General features: G+C 40.0%; 1 protein-coding gene across 1 annotated transcript in view; it reads left to right on the plus strand.

The window, feature by feature from the left end:
* Window positions 1-2,953, plus strand: part of ERCC5 (ERCC excision repair 5, endonuclease) — a 62,682-nt gene extending 59,729 nt beyond the window's left edge. The window contains exon 16 of the mRNA XM_077482925.1: window positions 2,118-2,953. Within this exon, the coding sequence (XP_077339051.1) occupies window positions 2,118-2,642 (525 nt within the window). The 3' untranslated portion in view covers window positions 2,643-2,953. The remainder of the gene's footprint in view (window positions 1-2,117) is intronic.
* Window positions 2,954-12,650: the final 9,697 nt, after the last annotated feature.

Here is a 12,650-nt window from a genome sequence, read left to right on the forward strand (position 1 = left end):
ATGACCAAGGTAGGCAATCGGGAGGTACTATCATAGTGAGTAGGCACATATCAAATTTCAGCAAAATAAGCTAGGAAATTAAGACTATAGCACAATCAATAATAAAGTGCAGTAGGAGCAACATATAGTCCCTGGATGATAAGAAAGGGTAAAGCGGTGGTACGGGGGGGGGGTAAACCTCAACATAGCCCCCCCCCTTCCGAAGTAACATAACACTTACACACAATCCATTCAGTCAAGCACAGTATCATCTCTAGCATTAGTAGTGGAAGGAATTTCAATCCAAATGCCCCAGACCTTATGAAATGTTTTGGGGCAACCTCAGCAGAGATATGTAATTTTATACAATGGGACCACTAAAGTAACCAATTTCTTCAGCTCTCCAAAGTAGGGGGCCTATCTGAATTTATTGCCAAAACAATGGATTTTTTTAGCATAGAAAAAGTGTGTTCTGGAGGCCCTGGAAAAGGCTAGATGGTTTACCAAGCCCAAGAGACAAACGGAAACCGTTTGAGGGACAGAAATTGTGGTTACTAAGCAAATAAACTAAAATATCGTCCCAAAATGCTTTCATGAGGGAACAGGACCAGAAATCATGAAAAAAAGTCTGCTGGTGTGTCTCTGCAGCGCCAACCAGGGGCGGATCCAGGGTGGGGCAACGGGGCAATTGCCCCCTCACAGAAAATAGAACTTACTCCAAGGCTTTCTCCCTCCGCCACCTCACCAGATTTGCATGAGGCATCTAAATGCAGCTGGGACTTTATTGCTGCTTCCTCTGGCTCCCATCAGTTCATTTAGAGGGGGCCAGTGTGTCACTATGGGCGTCTTTAATTGATGTGACACGGGCCGCTGCTACATGCTGGCAGAGTTGCAGAAGAGCGGTGCGAGTGTCACTTCACTTCCCTGTCAGGCAGAGTGATCTCTACCCGACAGGAGCTTCCTAGTCCCGGCTGGTGTGACATCACAATTCAGAGGCGCGCAGGATTGAAGACAAGATGGACTTGTAGCCAGCTCAGTGCACTGCAAGTGAGTGATCACTTACTTAGCTAAGGCAGTGTTATGTTAATGAGCTTTGATGGGCATTGTTATGTTAATGAGCTACGGTGGCCATTGATATGTTAATGAGCTACGACAGGCATTGCTATGTTAATGAGTTAACACCTTGTCTTACATGTGATGTGGTTAATGCTTTGGGGGTGGGGGGGGTGAAATAATTTACAATGGTAATTGTAATATGGCACATGGAGGGGTTTAATGTACTCACTCATGTATTTGTGACCAGTGGCAATTAACCCCTTTGTGCTGCATTAATGACAGTGGCACCATCAATGTTAATTAACCCCCGTTATGCTACAGCATGAAGGGGTTTATAAACATTGCCACTAGTGCCACTAATGCAGCACAAAGGGGTTAATTAATTGCCACTGGTCAGTAATACATCAGTGAGTACATTAAACCCCTCCATGTGTCATATTACAATTACCAATCATGATCATTATCATCATGATAATCACACAGTACAGGTGCGTGATTATCATGATAAGAATGATGATATAGAATGACAGAAAAATGTATCTTTATGCTTCATTCACACAGGGCAGACATGCATCTGACAGGCAGGTCTGTCTTTTACTGGCTTGGGGATGCATAAAGTGTTACATGCATCCCATTTATTTCTATTGAGACACACAGCCTCTATATCCCAATATGTCATGCGTGCGGATCCCAGAATGCATGCAGGGTTTATTCAAGGACCCGCACCAACATGTCATATTGGGATATAGCGGCTGTGTGTCTCAGTAGAAATAAATGGGATAAAACCATCCCATTAGCGGCCTTTACCGCCAACGCCCGCCCACCCCAGTGTGAAAACAGCCTTATTTTCTGGTAGCGCCCCTCCCGAGACTAGACTCTGGATCCGCCCCCGGCCGCCAACAATTGGGTTCCATCGTGGGTTAGATGCAATGTAATCTCTGCGGCAAAGGTAGGCCATGTGGAGAATTTTGATTTTAATTAGCCGATCTCGTGTGGCCACCAATTGAGTAAGTACACATATATTCTTGAATCTGTATTTACATTATAAGCATACTAAATGTTTCTTCTGTGTTTGTCCTCAGACTCAGCTTCGAATAGATTCTTTTTTCCATGTGGAACAGCATGAGGCTCACACTCTGATGAGTCAACGGCTGCGTAGGGCTGTAACCTGCATGAAGAGGAAGGAGAAAGACAGCTTGACTGCGGAATTGGAGGAAGCCACTGCCCTTATCGAGAAAGATGATGTAAACCAAAAAGGAGCAAAATCCAGTAAAAGACGTAAAAAAACACCAAGTAGAAAAAAGGACAGTAAGGCTGACCCAGAGAGTCCTGACAAGGTCTGTGTGGAGGGCGGTTTTATTGGGTCCAGTGTAAGACCCTTGTCTTTTAATGAAAACTCATTCACGGGCAGTGATTCAGAGACAAACACTGGTTCAATAAGTAAAAAGGAATCAAAAACAAGCACTGTTGCCCCAGTTATAAAGGCAGACAAAATGGAGACAAGCAGTTCAAGTGAGAATGAAGAGAAGGTGGTGCTTGTGACTGCCAAGCCTGTGTTTCAGGGCAAAAATAAAAAGTCAAGGACTGGGAGAGGAAGAAAGAAATGAATATGGGAGTATACTTTTATATGTAACTTATTCATTGTTCTGTATATGAACTTTTTCCTGATCATGATTTCTACAATTACTTGTATAATGAAATTTAGCATTTGTTGTCATGGCTGCTTTTATTTCTGCTGCTGCAGTTAGGACAAGATTATGCATTTTTTTTAACGTATCAACTGTTATAACTATATATCTATCTGTATGCCATCTAGTAAACAGAACACTGCATGACAAAAAAAATATTTTTCTAACTACATTCTGTGTAAAAGCTAAATTCTGACATATAATTAATAATAAATTAATTTAGCACAAAATTGTAAAGAATCGTCAAATTCATTCCCTCCTTGACTTCAAATAAAGTGGATGTAAACCCTCACATATACCTGGTGAAGTGAACAGCTTCAGATGATACACAGGGATGAAACCAATCTCCCTACATACGTTTTATAAATTGAAAAAAGGTGTAGCGCTCATTAACAATATATCATAACATTCATAATAGAGTTCATTTATGAATCATCAGTGTATGGGCCATACACATTAAGTTCTCAGGACGATGAAGATGACGGTCAATCCCAATTCAAAAGACAATAGACTTTGCAAGGCATCCCAAACAAATATGTCTCCCATTAAACCATATGCAAAGAAATCATATGAGCTTTTCCTCTCGAGCCAAATGTACCAGATATATTCCAATACGCACACAATGGCTCAATGGTCATGTAAATGTAATATAAATTATATATATAATTTTTTTTTAGCAGAGATCTTTTGACTGTTACTTTGCTCATTCAATCTCTTTGAACCTGATTGCAGTCTTGCGAGAGCTATTCATGGACCTGGCCTCAGCGGCTCGGTCAGGGTTAACCATGACTGAACCGCTGAGGCCAGGTCCACAAATAGCTCTCGCAAGACTGCAATCAGGTTCAAAGAGATTGAATGAGCAAAGTAACAGTCAAAAGATCTCTGCTAAAAAAAAATTATATATATAATTTATATTACATTTACATGACCATTGAGCCATTGTGTGCGTATTGGAATATATCTGGTACATTTGGCTCGAGAGGAAAAGCTCCTATGATTTCTTTGCATATGGTTTAATGGGAGACATATTTGTTTGGAATGCCTTGCAAAGTCTATTGTCTTTTGAATTGGGATTGACCGCCATCAGGGCCGTCTTTAGCGCAGGGCAAACGGGGCACCTGCCCTGGGCCCAATGTTTGTAGGGGGGCCCGCACTGCTACCCACGAAATGGGGCCCCAATGGAGGTTTTGCAGAGTGCACAGAGGACACGGGAGGTTGTATTCCCGTGCTAGCCAGCTGAGAGGGGGCGGGGCCGGGAGCTCCACTGACACTCTGACCCTGCCCCGTGCAGCCTGTATGCTGGGAACAGAGCGGCTGTAGTTAGAGCAGTGATCGGAGTGGGAGCGTCAGTGGAGCTCCCGGCCCCGCCCCTGGACCTCTATTCTCCAGCCAGTATAGAGGGGGCGGGGCCGGGAGCTCCACTGACACTCCCACTCGATCACTGGCTCTCACTACAGCCGCTCTGTTCCGAGCATACAGGCTGCATGGGGGCGGAGTCAGAGCATCAGTGGAGCTCCCGGCCCCGCCCCCTCTCAGCTGGCTAGCGCAGGAATACAACCTCCCGTGTCCTCTGTGCACTCTGCAAAACCTTCAACGGGGCCCCAATTCACAGGCAACAGGGCCCCCCTACAAAGCATGAAGCATCAGTGGAGCTCCCGGCTGTTATAGTGAGATCAGAGAACGGAAGCCCCGCCCACATACCTCTAAATGTATGTAGTGAGTTTGGCTGCCCAGGTATGTCCTTGCACCCATAAAATGCCTGACTGCTTAAACCCTGAGCTGTGTTATTCAACTGTCAAGCTGTGCATTGCTGAAAGTTCTCTGACCATCACCTGTAGCATGTCCGCAGTCTCTGATTGTCTCCTGCAGTATGTCCGCAGTCTCTGATTGTCTCCTGCAGTATGTCCGCAGTCTCTGATTGTCTCCTGCAGTATGTCCGCAGTCTCTGATTGTCTCCTGCAGTATGTCCGCAGTCTCTGATTGTCTCCTGCAGTATGTCCGCAGTCTCTGATTGTCTCCTGCAGTATGTCCCCAGTCTCTGAACCTCTCCTGTAGTATGTCTGCACTCTCTGACACTCTCCTGTATTATGTGTATTAATGTGCCCCTTTACTTGCTCAATTATTTAGGATTGCTCCACTGCTCAGTGAGAGGTAATGATGTGCATTAACCTGTAGCAACCAATCAGCGAACCGTAGTTATCTGCTTTAATCTCTAGCAGCCAATCAGGAAGTGGTAATGATGTGCATTAACCTCTAGCAACCAATCGGCAAGCAGAAATTATGTGTTGTAACCTCTAGCAACCAGCCAGCGAGCAGTAAGGATAGGCTGTAACCTCTGGCAAACAATTCCAATCACTGCATGATCTGCTGCAGTAAACTGATTTTGAGTCTACCTGCTATTTTTTTTATGTCTCAGAATGGAGGGGGGGCCCCAAGAAAATGTTTGCCCAGGGCCCAATCAAAATTAAAGACTGCCCTGACCGTCATCTTCATCGTCCTGTGTACTTAATGTGTATGGCCCATACACTGATGGTAATTTGTTATTTATTGTTAATGAGCGCTACACCTTTTTTCACTATCTTTTATTGTGTCCAACAATTAGTGTTAGCTGCTATTCGCCTGATCTTTGTATTTAGCGCAACAAATTCATTATTTTTATACGTTTATATATATATATATATATATATATATATATGTATATATATATATATATATATATATATATATATATATATATATAATCTGTCTTCAGCTTTATATACTGTTTAGAAAGTGCACATGGTGTTAGGACATTTTCCTCTTCCTGGTTAGCACTGCAGTGAAGCCTGGGCATACAGCTGATTTTATTTATAGCATCAGAACTTGTCAGGAGTTATCAGGCTAACAGGAGAGAGCAGGAGACCGCTACAGGACATAGTGCTTTGAAGAGAGATAACAAAAAAACACTGCAGATATCTGTCAAATTTCATGAATCGGGTTTACATCCACTTTTAACCACTTGCCGACCGCAGGCTGTCAAATTACATCCTGGGCTTTCAGTGGTGATATCTGAATGATCCCTGCAGCTGCAGACATTATTCAAATATCATTTTTTTCAGCCGGCGATTCCCTTCACCGTAAGAACAATCATAGCAGCATTTCAGCTGCTTGATCATTCTTACAGGCAACGGGAGGGGACAACCTCCGGATCGCCTGTACGATCGGCGAACCGGAGAAGGAAGGAAAAAAGGTTGTTGCAGTGTAGTAAAAGTGTAAAAATAAAATAAACAATAAAAAAAAAAGCATAAGCGAACACATATATGTAGGTCGTGCAAGTATATAAACAACATTGAAACCACACGTGAGGTATCACCATCATTGTTAGAGTGAGAGCAATTTTTCTAGCCCAAGAAGTCCTCCTGTAACTCTAAACATGTAACCTGTAAACAATTTTAAAGCGTTGCCTATGGAGATTTTTTAAGTACTGAAGTCTGGTACCATACCACAAGTGTGTGCAATTGTAAAGCGTGACATGTTGAGTATCTATTTGGCGTATCTGTCACATTACAGAAGAAAAATGGGCTAACTTTACTGTTTTATTGTGTGTGTGTGTGTGTGTGTGTGTTGATTTTCATGAATTAAAAAAAAAGTGTTTATTTTCCACAAAAAATTGCTGCGCAAATATCGTGTGACAAAAAAGTTACAATGTCCCATTTTATTCTCAAGGGTCTCTGCTACAAATATAAATTATATATATATATATGTATATATAATTATATAATGTTTGGGGGTTCTGAGTAATTTTCTAGCAAAAAAAATTATGATTTTTACATGTAGGAGAGGAGTGCTGGAATGCGCCTGGCAGTTAAGTAGTTAAAATGGCAAGACAAAAGCATAAATTTTCCTTGGAAATACTGCCAGGCAATTATGTGCAGAACAGCATGAAATACTTGCTCTAAAGTATATAGGTACCATACAAAGAAAGTTGTCTTGTCTTTCCAAAACTCAAAACTGACACCCCTGAAGTTGAGTAATTAGTTCTATTCCCAGGCCTCCCCTCCTAGAAAAGCCTTTTCTTTTTTTTTTTATCTTCCTACTATTCTAACATCCTAAATGAAAGTGATTTGTAAACCCTCGCCTTGTAAAACAACCCATTCAGTTTAAAATAAATTTGAAAGGTAAAACATTTGTGTATAGATATTATAAAAAAGGGGGGAAAAAAAGGTTGTTTCTGTTTTAAGCTGCACATGAGCTGGGGTTGGAGAAGCACCATCACACTGATCTTTCCTGGTAATGCCTGTGTGTGGGGGGGGGTCTGCCAGGACAAGTCTGTACATTGGAGGAGAGCCCACTAAGTTCCCAGCACAGCTAGAAAACAGACCATGCTTTGCTCTCCTGCCTAGTGTGGTCAGTTTTTAACAGGAAAGCAGAGGAACTGACAGGAACACCAGGGATCTCACATGAAGGAAGCAATACAAAGAGAACAGGATACTTTTTCAAAAAAGTACATGGTACACCAGGCACATACCCCAAAATTTCATATTCCTGATAAAACACTTTGTCAAGCATAATCTAAACTCTGAGGTCCAATATATCAATTATTTATTGTATAGTTATATAATCATTTTTTTTCAAATATTTTATTTGAACCACAAAAGGCAGGGCCAGGTTATGACGGTAACTGTGTAATTATTACGGTACATTACAAAAGCATTGAAATTAAATGTCATAAATCAGAAGATTAATATAGAAGCTATGAAACATTGTTAGCATACAGTTCATATAAGGGTTAGCTATTAAATGTACGAATTGTAAAATAAGCCAGTGGTAGTAGATCCTGGAATCGCCTATATCATTTTCCACTGGGGGAAGAGCGGGCCCTTCTGTGAGCCCATATACATTTTATGAATAAAGAGTGAATCCGTTTAAAGTATAAGGAGGGGATCTTGACTGGTAAGGTTTGGAAAAGGTATAAATATTTGGGTAGAATACACATCTTGAGGAGATTACACCTGCTGAACCACAAATGCAGTCCCTGATGCCAAGTCTCCAACAAGATATGAGTTCTGGTAAGAAGAGGTGGGAAATTGAGTTCAAAGACCTGAGATAGGTTGGGGGATATACGTTCCAATATATTTTAGGGCTACGTCGGTCCATTTGAACCTGAAGCTCAGCTTCAGTGTCCTAAGCAGCGCCAGAGAAACTCCCACCCCCATGGCCTCCGACTTACCAAAGTTGATCCGCAGATTTGACAATAGGCCATATGTATCATATTCACGGACAAGGTTTGGTAGTGACATCGAAGGGTTAGTGAGGTAAAAGAGCAGGTCATCCACATATGTTGAAATTTTATGTTGTGTTTTTCCAACTTTGACTCCAGTGATGTCTGGATTTAAGCAGATCGTATAAAGAAAGAATTCCAGAGAGAGAGCAAAAAGCAGCGGAGATAGAGGGCACCCCTGTCTTGTCCCGTTCGTGATGTGGAATGGGTTTGATAATATCCCGTTGGTCTTTACTTGGGCTGTCGGTGTGAGTAGATCTTGGAGATCCAGTGGAGCATATGTTCCCACAAGCCTATATATCGTAAGACAGCAAACATGAAGCGCTAATTCACACGATCAAGAGTTTTCAGCATCTGTGTCTATTAAAATACATGGCATTTGAATCCTCTGTGCTGTGTGAATAAGATTTAACACCTTAAGTGTGTTGTCGTGGGCTTCTCTGGTTGGGATGAACCCTACTTGATCTAGGTGGATCAGTGGTTGTATATGTTGTGTGAGGTAATGATCTTGTGATGGTCATAGTTTAAAAGTGATATAGAACTGTAACTGCCACAGCAAGTTGGGTCTCTACTTTCTTTAGGGATCACCATGACATGGGCTTTTACGGAATCCCAAGGGAAGAGTGTATCTGAGCCTAATTTATTGAACAGTTCCACCATAAGAGGGCCTGTGATAGGGAGGAACAGTTTGTAGTAGTGTATTGAGAAATCGTCTAGGCCCGGGGCTTTTCTGGATTTCACATTGCTGAGTGCATTTTGAAGCTCCTCTAAAGAGATCGGAGGGAGCTGGGACATCGTAATATAGCTGTCTGAGTCTGTTATGGAGACTGATCTGGTAGGTTGTATAAGGAAGAGTAAAATTCTTGAAAGCTCTGGACAATCTGTTTAGGAAGTGTTGCTTTTTAGCCCTGAGGTGTAACAATTTGAGGGACACATGAAGCTAACTTTTGTTCTCTAATTGAACGGACTAGCATTCTCCCGCATTTATCTCCTGATTTGGAGTTAGGTCTTCGGCATCATTGTTATAGCTGCCTTGGCCTTGGTCCGATGTTTGCTTGCGAAGTGACAGAAGGTTACGTTCACATGCTGGGGTCAGGGCATGTTTGTTGAGGCTCTACTCTGAATTAATTTCATGAAGGAGAGACGAGACACTGTTGTGCTTTTTAAGGACATTTTCCCGCACAATATTTATTAAGTAATTTTTTAACAAAGATATTTTTAAGATACAAAATCAATCTATATGACACAGTCTATACATGTGAAACGTATTCACGGAGACAAGTGATCATACAAAATAGTTACATTTATTGGTTGACAAAAGACAAATATCTACATGAAATTAAAATACAGATTGCATTACTTGATCATTTGACAATTAATGGAAACACCCTCAAACTGGGCGTAGTAGTACCTTGGACTTAATTATCACCATTATCACTTGTCAGTAGAATCAATAACCTTTTGATAATTGACAATTAAACAGAATGTCTGTATTTCACACGTCCAACCGTTACTATACTGCAGGTAAGTAAGTGGTTAACAATGTGAAATAAATTAGACATTAGTTTGTCAATAAAATTGGCATCTATGCAAAAATAAATTTATAATGAAAAATAGAATTTTGAGAAAAATCTAAAAGGCGGTTATTGATTTGGGAGAAAGATTTTCAATAATAGAATATTAAAAAAAAATCAATATTTAAGAGAACATAGAAGAGATGATAAACATATATTTACCAATTTCCAATATGGCTATTAGTGTGGATTGTTGGTTACCAGGATTTTTAAGATGGCGGCCGCGGCATTCAACATGGATCCTTTTACAGAGGAATTACTTTGTGTGACCTCCGAGTTCCAAGGAGCAGGGATCTTCGTGAATGTAAAAATATGTATTCATGCATGGTGCATGAGTGTCAGTTGTCTGGGAGTCTTCCAGTGTCCCCTCTCAGGGGGGGTCCCTAAGCTTCCCCCTTAGCTCTCCTCGAGCTATCTCTCCCTTTTGACCATCTTTTTAGTTTCTTAAATATCCTCTTAACCAAAAAGATCATAAAATTATACTAAGTTCTGCCCAGAGGGTATGTGTCCCTTTCCTATTGGCAGGCAGACTTAATGATCACCTTTGGTGTTTTATCTCTTTAAGTTAATATTTTTATTTCTATAATATGCGTTAGTTTTTATATATGTTCTAACGAATGTATCTCGAGTGTTCAGGAATGATAGTATAATATAAAATATGCTTAACATAATTTTGAATAATCCCCATTGTATAAAATAGTTATATAGGTATATCAATGTATATCTATTAAATCTTTAGTCCATTTAGAAAGGACACGGGTTAGATATATATCAAACAATATCACATACAATTATTATCTATATGGATACATGTATAATTCAAGTATCCAATCAATATTTGTTTATCTAAACATAGGTTAAATTCTTATACAGTTATAATCATGATTATATGTTTTTCATAATACTAATTCGTTGCTAAAACACTTCTACTTATGATCACACTTTCATATATAATTTCTTTATGACAAAGTTCTTTAGATCATTAGATACTAAAATTATAATATCTCTGTTGTGACCTATATATAATTTGAATGGCTTAGAAAAAATATGGATGATACTGGTATATGAATCTTACTCCAACATTGTGACACAACACCCCATATACATGCACCTGTCATTCAACTCTCGGTTTTTATAACTGTTATCATCCTAGCGTGTAAATCTCTCCTGCCATTGTCTCATGAGAAGCTAGGACAATACTGACTACTTGGCTTATTGATCTCTCACTTTCTGAGACAATGGGATATTTGTTCTGGTCATTCAGGTTTAATGACTGTTAGTCACAGGTACATCCTAAGTATAGCCCAAACCTTGCCATATATATTTGCACGGCCTTCCTTGTCCATTCAAGGAGCTAGATAAGAGTTTTTCTGGTATTTGTGACAAAACATCCCTTTTGTTCAGGCAGCACCTTGTCTCAATACAGGCGTAGAACTTTAAAAGATAGCTAATCCTCTGAACATTTGGAAAAACAAGTGAGATCCTGTATTTTGCTTTAAAGTTCTCCAAGATAAGATAATATCAACATTATAGTTCATCCACTTTTTTTTTTTTTTAGGCCTACTGAAATCTCTCATCTCTGCCAGTGAATATTAAATGTATTTCTTCATGAATTCACAACAACTCTCACTTCCTGATGATTCGTGACCTGTGCTTGATGAAGAATCCTCTGATAACTGCCTTGGGGGCTTCCCACGAAATCCCTGTATCACAATCAGGCTGGGTATTAATCTGAAAATACTGAGTCAGTTCTTTTTGAACATCCTCTACGACCTCTGGGGTCTGCAATAGGGTTTCATTCAGCTTCCAGAATCTAGTTCTAGAGGAGGAAATTTCTGAGCTTTTGTATGTCAACTCAATTGGTGCGTGGCCCGACCATGTAATTGTGCCAATCGCTGAACTATGTACAGAATGTAGTTGTGAATGTGGGATCAGAAAATAGTCTATGCGGGTGTAAACTTTGTGAAGGAAGGAGTACATTACTCTGTATCCACAGTGTCACCCTGTGAGGATAAAACTAAATTTGCAATCTCTTTTTGTCAAACAATTGGGGTGGAAGCAGCACCCATTAACTATTTTTGGTGACTTTTTTACTATTTCATATAATCCACTAATACCCCTAAGGATTTTAAGTTTTTTTTTTCAACATGGACTTCGTGGGTAAAGCCTGGCTAGGCTATATGAAATTCAGACCAATTGCAATGCGAATACAGGACAGAAGATAGGGATTAATCAATACATGACAAAAATGAAACGACTGTTGAAAAAGAAGTCCAACCTGCTTAGGCACGTGGACTTCTTGCAACGGTGTGTACGTGAAAATATTAGCTTCCTTGGATCGAGGATACAACTTTATCCCTCCTTTCAAAATGTCAGTTCTGAGCTCAAGACATCTTGGGACAAAACACTGGCACAATGCAGCACAGAACTTATAAAGTTACTTATTTCTCATTATCAGACTGAACTAGCAAATCTTGACTAAGAAATTTTGTAACTACAATCTATGAGTGACAACTTAAAAAATCATGCACCATTTACCAAGAAATGGCAGGAGGTCAAAGATTACATTACTAAAATAAATAAAGATATTATCTTTAACCACTTTCAGACCGGACCATTTTGCTGGTAAATGACCAGAGGTCTTTTTACAATTTGGCACTGCGCTGCTTTAACTGGTAATTGCGCGGTCATGCAATGTTGTACCCAAACAAAATTTGCGTCCTTTTCTTCCCACAAATAGAGCTTTCTTTTGATGGTATTTGATTGCCTCTGAGATTTTTATTTTTTGCGATATAAACGTAAAAATACCGCAAATTTTGAAAAAAAATGATATTTTCTACTTTTTGTTATTAGAAAAATCCAATAAACTCAATTTTAGTCATACATTTAGGCCAAAATGTATTCAGCCACATGTCTTTGGTAAAAAAAAAGTCAATAACTGTATATTTATTGGTTTGCGCAAAAGTTGTCACATCTACAAACTAAGGTACGTTTTCTGGAATTTACGCAGCTTTTAGTTTACGACTGCCTATCTCATTTCTTGAGGTGCTAAAATGGCAGGGCAGTACAAACCCCCCCCAAATGACCCCATTT

This window comes from Lithobates pipiens, unplaced genomic scaffold (assembly GCF_037356315.1).
Source record: "Lithobates pipiens isolate NorthernLeopardFrog02 unplaced genomic scaffold, aLitPip1_a1.2 Scaffold_16, whole genome shotgun sequence".
In the NCBI taxonomy this organism is placed as follows: domain Eukaryota; kingdom Metazoa; phylum Chordata; class Amphibia; order Anura; family Ranidae; genus Lithobates; species Lithobates pipiens.